Source organism: Ruditapes philippinarum, unplaced genomic scaffold (assembly GCF_026571515.1).
Source record: "Ruditapes philippinarum isolate M1 unplaced genomic scaffold, ASM2657151v2 ctg4989_1_1_1_1, whole genome shotgun sequence".
Classification (NCBI taxonomy): domain Eukaryota; kingdom Metazoa; phylum Mollusca; class Bivalvia; order Venerida; family Veneridae; genus Ruditapes; species Ruditapes philippinarum.
Genome location: NW_026856721.1, coordinates 155,435 through 166,811, shown reverse-complemented (window position 1 = coordinate 166,811; position 11,377 = coordinate 155,435). Strand labels below are relative to the sequence as shown.

Here is an 11,377-nt window from a genome sequence, read left to right as displayed (position 1 = left end):
CTTATACATGAGACCTTCTTTATTGCAAAAGTAACTATCATTAATATTTCATAAAAATAAGCATCATTTCATTTCATAAATTTTCCAAACAACCCGTTTTGTAATATAGTTGCAAATTGTAATAAACTATCATTTGAAGTCAAAAGTCAATTTTTCCCACTAATATAAGTTTATCTTTAGAAATATCCTTCAATTTTAAGTAACTTATAAAGGTGACTTATTTTATTGCAAAAGTTGCCATCTTTTAATTTTCTTGAAAATAAGCATCATTTCATTAAATAATGACACACATATCATTCTGATGCAAATTGTAAATTTTATTACAAATCGGGTTGAAAAGTTTATTACAATTTGAAATTTTACACACAACCCGTTTTGTAATAAGGTTGCAAATTGTAATAAACTATCAAGAGAAGTCAAAAGTCATTTTTTACCACTGATATAAGTTCATCTTCAGAAAGATCATTCAATTTTAAGTAACTTATAAAGGTGACCTACTTTATTTCAAAAGTTACCATCACTAATAGAATAAGCATCATTCATGAAATAATAACAAAAATATCATTTCTTAGCAAAATTGTAACATTTCTTACAAAACGGGTTGAAAAGTTTATTACAATTTGAAAGTTTCCACACAACCTGTTTTGTAATAAAGTTGCAAATTGTAGTAAACTATCAATTGAAGACAAAAGTCAATTTTCCCACTAAGGAGGCTTGTTGGTAAACTTTGCGTGCAGACCTCCGTGGCTTTTGCTCTTGTTGAGAAGATTTCTTATTTTTCTTTCGCTGACTCCCTCATAGGTTCCCTTCATTCTTTAAGCAACTGATCTAGCCCCTCCCCCTTTCATTTCCCTTCTATTTTTATGTACCATAATTGGTAGATCGTTCTGTATAACAACATTTTTCTGATTGAAAAAAAAGACGTCTTTACAGTGTATCTTGCGCTTTGAAAGTTTGTTCTTATTCCTCTAATAATGTATGTATCACATAAAAAATGTGATATTTTTTATGACATAGATACTTCACGGCATCTTCACGGCGTCCTCTAGGCGATCATGGCGATGCTACGGAGCTTCCACGGCGTTTTAATTGGCGATTGCGCTACTACTGTGTTCTTTGCGCTTCAGCTGAGCTTTTACGGCGCTCACATGGCGCTCTCGCGACGCTCACACTGTGCCGAAATCGTAAAGCTCGGTATAAACGGCGTGCAAACGCATTATAAGCGCGGTAAAGACGCCGCACGATCTCTGTACAAGCGCTGTGGAAAACAACAGCTTTCATTCGGCGATCTTTTGCGCTTTCACGGCGCTCCTGTTGCGTTGTAGGATATGCATCTGAGTTTCTTACTGCGATCCCACTGCGCTGTTCAAAATGCGCGCCGTCAGTCGGCGTTTTATGCGATGCCACTACGATGCTACGGCGATGCTGCAGCGATTTTTGCGATCTGACTGGGCTCACCTCGGCGTTCTGAATTTTCTTTGAATGCCATGAGAACGTCCTTCTAGTTTGACAGGGGTTCAAATGAGAAATTATAATTAGTGCCTCGAGTAGAGTTTTAATATAACAAATACATTTGAATCTTTAGTTGAAAAGCTCGTTTGTATTGCAAAACAAGTTGTGTGAAAATTGAAACAAATTATGTCAACAGAACAAGTTTTGCAATACATTATAGATCTGTATTTGCACGTATTTGCATGAAACATTTCATTTTAATCAGATTTTGAACCACCCTCTTGTAAACATACGTTTAACGATAGGAATTTTAAAGGGTATTTTGGGTTTTAATTTAGAGCTGTTTTTTATGTAAATATCAACACATTCAATACAATTAAGCACATTTTGGCTTAGATACAAGTATCAAAGTGCCTCTAGTAGAGTCTTAATATAAAAAGATACATATTCCCTATCGCCATTTTAGAAATGTAATCCTAGCCGAAGAAAGTCTTCGCAGAACTACGAAAAAAGTGATATTTTATATATTTCTCCATCATCTGTCTATCTGTCAATCAATCTGTCAGTCTGCTTATTCGTCAGTCGAACTACTCATAAAACTAATGGTGCAATGAGCCTATTTTAAAGTTTTGTCCGGATCACCCCCTCGTATACTACCGATGCGATTTGAGTGAATCTTTACAGATTTGATCGGTACCACAAATACTTGCGCATATGTAACTCGCGTGTCGGTTGAATATTTTTTGGCTGAGTTATGACCCTTGAATAAGAAAAGCGCTGCTAGCTGTTAATGATTATTGTTTCTCCTGCTACAGAATATGATTATTGTAATAAATTTATCATCGTTTTTTTTGTGATTGTCAATAAAACTTATTTTGAATCATTCCCCGTATGTTTTGTCATGCCATTCGTCCCATTAAATATTCTATTCCCATAGCCACAAGGTGTTTATTATTCATTAAATAATATATGGATGCTTGCTCTTTCTTTTCTATAAATGACTGGTGACAACCAGAGTACTGGTGCTGTCGTATATATCGTATCGCTTTAACAAGGACTGTTTCGAAACTTGAAATATAATTGCATTTTTTATTTGTGTACGGATTATTTTCTTTTAATGCCATGTTGCTTATTTTGGTAATTATCCACTCTTTTGGAACATCTCAAGGCTTAGGAAATGAATTTGCGTCATCTTTTTTCGAGATAGAGAAAGTGTTTCAGTTTCCCAAAAATGACCCTTCACTTTCTTTAATACAAGCAAAGTCATTGCTTTCATGCAGTTTTCATTGTCTGAAATTAGAATCGCCATCGTTTTACTATTTTGAAAATAATGCAACATGTTTCTGTTATTCCGGTCATGGCAATAACACTGATGAGTATGGGCAGACTGACAATGAAATTATCTATGGGAAAAGAACAGAGACGGTGTCAACAACGTATACTCAAGTAAGAATTATTGGTTTGTTTATGATTTATGTTTGTTTAAATCTATATAATATTCATTTCAACTATATTCTTACAATGGACAAATAAAGGGCACTGAGTGAGTCAGTCCATGCGACCACTTGCTGAGGGTACCTGTTTGTGGTCGATTGGTCGACCTTGAAAACTTAGCGGAGTGAACTTGTCGGCCCAAAACGCATGTCTGAAGCACCTATCCGAAACACCTGAACGGGTTTGTCCTTATAGCAATGGTCAGTAAACCTCGCACGTCCGCTTAATAAGATCCTTTATTAAGACAGCAACACATTTATTAATTATATAATGTACATTCTGGTCTCATGGACCCTCTTGCATTAATTAGATTGATACATGACATAACATAAAGCTATGTGTATTTGTAACAAAACCTATCCAGAGTATGACAAAATATACAAATACCTATGACGTTCTGCAAATAACTTGCAAAAATGTTATGAATAGTTAATTAGGAATTTTCTGTACATTATATAACTTGATAAAAAATATATTATGCTCATCGTTGAGGAAAATACTTTTATTTATGTTATTGCACAAATTCATTAAAATCTGTTAGGTTCTTACCAAATATGTCGTATTTAAAAAAAAACACAAACAACTTATAAAATTATATATCGGAGTCTGCGTTCCTTATTACAGGTCAAGTTAATTGGGTTTTTCTTTAAAAAGAACTGCCCTTTTAAATGACACTATATTCAAATTGTGGTGACCTATAGTGTGTCTCAAACACAATAAACATGTATCTACTTCCTCTTATGTCAAAACTTGTTTATTTTATATTTACAAAAAGACCGTGTAGCAATTATCAGTATTTTTAAATATCAAATTTAAGCGTCCTATATTTTTAACCTCATATGAATTAATAATATGTTAACATGTCTTAAACTCTTCATATGTCTTTGTTTTATTTTGAAAAATCTGCAAACTCGTCTGGAGACATGTACTGATTGTAAAAAAAATGAAGATTTTTAGCTTTTTACTTCATTTTAAAGATATTTAATGGCGGGTGTAAATAATTATAAATTTCAAATTTTATGAAGTTTAAGATTTATTAGCATGAATTTGTTTTTACATTTTCTGGTACAATTTGTAAAAAAATATTTTTGAAATTTATTTTAAAGTTATCTTACTGTAATGTTTTTTTCCGCCAAAACATTCTAACATCGGCGAAATCGTCATTTCCGGAACTTCATTTATTTCTTTGAATTTAAAGATGATTGGCCGAGATAAATCTGCTTTTACTTGTAGTTTTTATTTCAGTAACACTGACCCTTATTATTATATTCGTACTCAAAATTTCTGTTTTAACTCATTTTTACCATCGTGTATAACGTTTGAAACAAAGTTTATTTAGCAGTATGTTTAATTATGAATGGGTGTTTTTTTCCCCTAAAATGTAATTACTTATTTAAATAAGCAATTGAAGTTTCATAAAATTGAAATTTTAATAGAAAGTTTTGTCGATACTAAAATACTGGTCGTAAACACCAAAACACATTTAAATTTCGGAACAAAGCGTAAGCCTGTTACTTGAAAATACTAAAAAAACAATTAGAATTGACAAACAATTAACGCCTTGGTGTTATAAAAATATTTAATCTATATTCAAATATATATGAAAATATCAAGTGAAGACCAACTATATTACTCAGTATATGACGATATTTTAAAAGTGGTTTAAATAATTTATGGGGGAAAGATAATTTAAAAGAACTGATACATATGATAAAAAAGTAAATGATATAATTTAAAAATCTGAGTAACTTCAGAAGATAGTTTGTTTCCGGAATTCATTAAGATTAGTTAAGATTAGTTAAACATAAGACGCGTACACCATTTCAGAAAGATTTTTTACATTAGTTTCCTTAATTAAGAATGGCCAGATGTTTAAACGACCAATATCAATTATGCAAATATTCAGTTCTTCGCTGTCAATTTTACAGGACGTCAGACTTATTTAAGAAGAACTTCAGCCGAAATATTTGCAAAATCGTACAATACCATTTTTACGGTGTCGCAAAAACGGTACAAGTATGTGATAAAAGGACATTATGCAATGACTCTTTGAACAAACCCTTTATAATGACCCATTATGTCTTCATGTAAATTACCCTTCAAACCTTGGAAGCCTTTAACTCCTGACGCCGGGCGATTGTTACCGTCCAAATATCTAGTAACAATATAAAACATCTCTGGTTCAAAAATGGCAAGTAAAATAAAAATGATTACAAGTCTCACAACCATTTAAAACAATCTACTATAAACAATTAAATTGTAGTTTTGTTTTATTCATAATTGACAATTTATGCCTGTAATAGGCCAACTTGTTAAACGAAATATTAAATGAAGCTTTACTGAGCCCCAAATTTCTAAAACGATTTCGGTATTAAATATTCATCAACAAAGAATTAAGAAATCTGGTAAGAACTTAACTTAAAATCGATATTGAGTGCGATTCCTTGATCAGCTTAAGCTAAAAGAGATAATGAGATAGTTGTTTTTGTTTTTTTTTGTATGTGTGTGTTTTTATTTAAAGCAGCACGCCTCCAGATTCATGTTAATTTTTATGAAAATTTTGGAAATGTAATTAAACGTTATATATTGTGAGGTGAACAAATAATTAGAGGATATTTTTTTCGTTTGAGTGAGACATGTAATATATTTTCACTCAACATGATAAAATGCCACATATTTTCACGAGCCGGCACAGCGAGTGAAAATATCTGGCATTTGATCAAGTTGAGTCAAAATATATACCATATTTCATGAACATTTTTTTTTAATTTCATTATCAAAGAAATATAGTTACGAATCCTCTTGCATGCTACGCAACTGCAATTGTACAGCGCGCAGTAAAATATTATTTATAGGTGCGTCTTGTTTTGCCTGTATTTGCACGCGCTGTTTGGCGCTACATTGTGACGTCACATAAACAACTGTTTAAACGTCTGTACATTAATGACTTAATTAAAGATATTTGTGTTCGGACTTTATTTCATAATAGTTAGACTTTTTTTCTCTTATTCTAGATAGTTTTCAAAATAAAATTCAACAAAAAGTTGTTTTTTATTTATCAGATTTTTAAAACAATATGGCGAAAGAAGACCCTTGAAATATATATGAGTTTTTACAAAATTATGAAATATATTTGACTGATTTAGCACCATATTTCATGGATAGAATTAAATAAAATAATCAAAGAAAATTACCAAAAAGTCGTCAACATATGCAAAATGAGCCCTCAAGTAATATTAAGTAACGCAGTAGATATATGTTAATAAAGTTCTGCAAATCAGTTTTAAACCGCACATAACATGAAAAATATACTTTGGATCTTACATCTTTTTACTTTTCATAAAATTTAAGTACAATTTTCTCAAGATTTTCTTGAACTATTTTTTCTCAACTGGAGGAGTGGAGCTTTAAGTCATGTTGCCCACTAAAATAATTATTCTTGTAGGAAAAAATGATAAGGCACTTTTTTCCAAACAAGTTATTAGTATAAAACTTTATCAAGTGGTATTAATGCCTTAAAATATTCAGTTTTGCCATGTCAAATAAATCAAGTGGAGTCCTTTAGTATATTAATCCATTTCAGAAGACCTTAAAATGCTTTTTTCCGCAAACGAACAACACTTTTTACATGTAGTTATTGGCTGTTTAAACAATAGTACAACTGTATTTACTAATTAATTATATACCCGTTCCGCTTTTGTGGCTCCATCTGAACGGTATTGCATGGCCGTACATATAGTTTGACGTGACGTCATTACCGTTAAACAACATCGCGTTAAGACGCGCTAAATGATAGCGCTACATTATAATTCCGTCTATAGAAACATTTTTATTTAATTTCAAGCTTATCAGTTTTTATTTTGGGTATGTGATGAATCGAATATTTTATTCCTGTAGCTTTTTTTCTAAATTACACTCATTCAATATCCCCTACTTAGTCTTTTTGATATGCATTTATATCATACACCCGTCTCGATATTAAATTCGTGTAAGTCATTACTGAATTAATTGAACTCGTTGAATAAAATAATATTACGCCCACCAGAGGCTCGCATAATATAATTTTATTCAACTCGTGCAATAAATTCAGTATTGAACTTACACTCATTCAATATCCTCTATATATTTAAACTTATATGTTATCAATCCGGTTAAAAGGGGTTTCTCTGTAATAATTTATAGGAAGAATATTTACATTTTTTAATGATACACTTAATTGCTTTACAGGTAGGCAGTTTAAAGACAAAAAGAATACACAAGCAACCAGAGCCAGTTGACTGCCTTGAACTTTTTCAACAAGGCTTTACTGAGGACGGTGTTTATGTGATTAAACCAACCGGAAGTTCTGCTACTGATGTGTGGTGTGATATGACCGGTGGTGGATGGACGGTTATACAACGCCGGCAAGACGGAACGGAAGATTTCTACAGAAATTGGGAAGATTATAAAAATGGATTTGGAAACAGAGTTGGCGAGTATTGGCTCGGGCTTGAAAATATTCATCATTTGACAAAAAGCAGCAGTTCTCTTCATGTATACATGGAAACATTCCAAAAAGACAACATGGATCCGTTTTCTGCTTTTGCTGAATATTCCACCTTCAGAATTAATGACGAGAGTGATAAATACAGGTTGACGGTTGGGGGATATCACGGCTCGTGTGGTGATTCCATGTCGCATCATAATAATTGCCGATTCTCGACCAAAGACAGTGACAATGACGAGTGGTATGCGAACTGTGTTGAATACTATGGTGGAGCTTGGTGGTACAGAGATTGTCATACCGTGAATCTAAATGGACTTTATCTGAACGGGGCTAATACCGCACATGGTCGTGGTATTAACTGGCGTTGGTGCTGGAGCTTAGATTACTCTCTCAAGAATACTGTAATGAAAATTAGAAGAGATATGTAATTTTTCTCTGATATTGAATGTGTAAGCTGCTTATATATTCCGTAATAACACGGACATTTTAATAAACAGTTGATTGAACCATAATGTTTTATATCACATATTCTGTATTTATCTATTTTATATCACAGTCAATTTATATAAATATAATAGTGTCATCACAATTTTGGGAAACAGACATCCCTCGTGAGTAATGTCGTCGCCCTATTCTAAAAATGGTGTATCTACAATTTCCTCTTTTTTGGGAAAAAGGGGTTAAAGGTTCAATACGTTGTAACTTTTATTTAATAACTCCTAAAAGTGTGGACTTCTGGATTGGTATTATTTATGTCAACATGTGATGAAAGCACTTTGTTATATACCTTTATAATTTGCAGTAATTGTAAAAATTAAAAAAAAAATTTGGAGATAGACCAAAAATGTTTATTTTTAGATAAAAAAATTACTCTAAAAATGAGTTTGCGGAGATATGACAAAGAAAGGCTAAAATTGTAAATACTTTTTGAGTTAGCATTTTTTAAGAGTAATAATTTTACTATAGAATATTAGTAGATTTTTACATTCTAAAGAACATTTTCAGCCAGAGTGGTTGAACCGCTGACACTGAATCACTTTATCTTCGTAAATTACTATGTCAAAGTGTAAATTCATTTACGTGATCTCCACCTTGGGCCTTTCTCGATAATAACAATATAAAATTGTGCCATAAAAAAAGAAAAACAAACATTTCACAAAATTTGAATCAATGAACTTGCTAGAAACAAACTGACATATTTTGAACCATTATGAAAAATGAAATGATTGTAACCATCTCTAATATTGTGATTAAATGATACAGATATAAATTATATTACCAATAATTCTTTTTAATTCACACAATTAAAGTCAATACCACATGCATTCAAAGTCTCAAGTATTGTTTGTGGTTTAATATCAACGTATGAAAAAATATCTGCTCAAGTCCTTAACAATCTTTCAAGATTGCAAAAACGTCGTTTTCAAGATTTTACATCCAGTGAATTTTGCGATCTCCCATATCGGTGTTTGTCGCACAACGTAGATACTGGACATTCCATGAACAGGCTAAATCAAACCGAGCCGGCAACATTTTAGATCATGCCGTATTGTGCTTTAAGAATTCTGCTATTATCTAATAAATATAATCATTGATGACCCGGAGAACACTGAAACTCGCATGCAAACTTAAAATCTATGTTTTGACAAGACAGTGGTATTCCGATCCCATTGGAATGTTAAATATCTATTTATTTTGTGAATATTTTAAGACTTGAAACAATGATTTATCGGAAACTGTTGGCAAGTCAAAACTTCCCCACAGACTTGATGTTGTTGATATAAAATTCCATAGTTTTGTGGAAGTTCTGCTAACTGCACTCACAAGTTCTAAGAGACAACATTTCTGTAAGGACAACGTCTGATAATGTAAGTAAATCTGACCTGAAATGGACAAAATATTATCATTAACAATTAAACAACAACAATGTTCGATACTCCAACTAGTTCCAAATAGTTATTACGAATATCCGAATATAGTAATCCGAAACAATGTGATTGTGAAACTTCGAGAAATATATATAAAAGGATGATTATACTATGAAACAAATACTAATACAAAATATAAATTCACTTATAAAACTAATAAAAGCTAAAATATATTACTTACATGCTTCAGAAATCATTTTTTAACTGTTACTTTCCTAGTTAGCTGGCTGATTTAGATACGATTGTTGTTGTTATCACTGGAGTTAGAACAATTTTATTGTCAGGCCCCTTCAGGTCACATGACATATATTTTTCAACTTGATTGGCTGGCACGAAAGATTAGCCTAAAAGTGTTAAATGTGTTGGAGATACGACGAAAAAAGGCTAACAGCAAAGCTTTCCATTGGACATAGAACAAAATACAGACGCTATATCTACAAAAGTATGACGTAAATCTTCACAAGTTTTGTTTTGGAGATAGAACAAACTAATACCAAAATAAATGTGCAGTTATCTCATTTTTGGTAAAAATGGAGTTAGGACAGTTAGAATCAAGCGACGATGTAATCACAAATTATGTCAGATCTTCTTGTTAGAACAATATACTGGGTATTAACTTAAATCAAATCAGCAATGTTAAACTTCATAGATTTGAATGAACGTATTATTTATATAAAAATTTGATCAATTATTATATTGAAAAAAATATTTTACTGTCTATTTAGATGTAGCTTGCTTTCAAATATTGTCTTTTTACAGTTCGTTTAACAGGCTTGATAACCATCCTCACATAGAGATATGTAAGTTGCTGTTCGACAGTATTATATATACTGTTTGCTGGCCAACTACCATGTTTTCTTATATCATCACGCATAAGTCGGACAAGTATATAAATAACACATGGGTTTGTGGGTAACAGTAAAAATAAAGGTTAAGGTTTAGGTTATGTCTCATAGAATAATAGTCTATGTCTGCATAAGTTAAACGAAACTTAAATCGTGATTGTCCCGCGTAGTTCACAGCAACATTTTAGTAATAGAAATCTAAAATCAAGTTAATGACGATTTATTTAAACATTTTGGATTCTTTGATATAGTTTTGGACATGCTAAAATAAAAGTTGATTTGAAAGTCGTTTAAATTTTCGATGCCAATGAGTAGCTTTTTAGTACTACGCGGATGGAATTCTCTGGAATTTGTAAATAGTTTACTTCTTTGTAAAGTATAATAAGAAATGGTCGACATCCTCTATTAAAGAACCACATCCGCAAGCTTAATTAATAGTGTGATGATTTGTTAAAAGGTCAGAATTCAGATTGCTACAGATATTCATAATACGTAAATGCGTAACTACCTTCGATATAAACTGGCGGGACAACAGGGGCTTTATATAATGATTTTTAAGCTTATGTTTGAATATAGATAAAGTTTCTGAATCTCTGAATATATAAGTTGGTAATTCGTTCCAAAGTTTTGTTTAGAGGATGGAATGAGAGAATTATCATAAATTTATGTTTTCTTTTTGCTATTGAAGCATTATTTACATTACTTCGCAGCGAATATAATTGTGAGGAAACTTTTGCGACAATTGGTGAGAATAATTGTGATAAGTATATCCCATTCGGTAAAATGTGTTCCTTTCTATATCAAAATAAGCTTTTTGAATTTTTCTCCTGTTGTCTATGATAGCCATCCTTTTAGTTTAAAGATATTGAATAGTTCTTCTCAACTTTCTTTTTCATATTGTGTACTATCATCCCATACCTATGACACATATTCGATCCTTGGACAAATATAAGAAACAAGTATACATGTAATATAATGTAAGAATTGAGAATGTCTCGCATAGGTACGACACTTTTTTTTGCTAATTGTCATCTCGTAATAGAATTGCTATACCTAATATCTGTTACAAGCAATACATTTAAGTAAAGAAGTTTATAATGTACGTCGTTTTGTTTGTTTGTTTGTTCGGTTGGTTGATTGGTTGGTTGACTGGCTGACTTGTTGTTGGTTGG

The 11,377-nt window shown here is 31.7% G+C and overlaps 1 protein-coding gene across 1 annotated transcript; it reads left to right on the top strand.

Moving 5' to 3' along the window:
- The first annotated feature begins 2,485 nt into the window (after positions 1 to 2,485).
- On the top strand, positions 2,486 to 8,048 carry LOC132747480 (microfibril-associated glycoprotein 4-like). Its single transcript, XM_060736877.1, has 2 exons — positions 2,486 to 2,898; positions 7,174 to 8,048. Exons 1-2 carry the CDS (start codon positions 2,575 to 2,577, stop codon positions 7,858 to 7,860), a joined length of 1,011 nt encoding a protein of 336 aa, XP_060592860.1. The 5' UTR covers positions 2,486 to 2,574; the 3' UTR covers positions 7,861 to 8,048.
- The last annotated feature ends 3,329 nt before the right edge of the window (positions 8,049 to 11,377 follow it).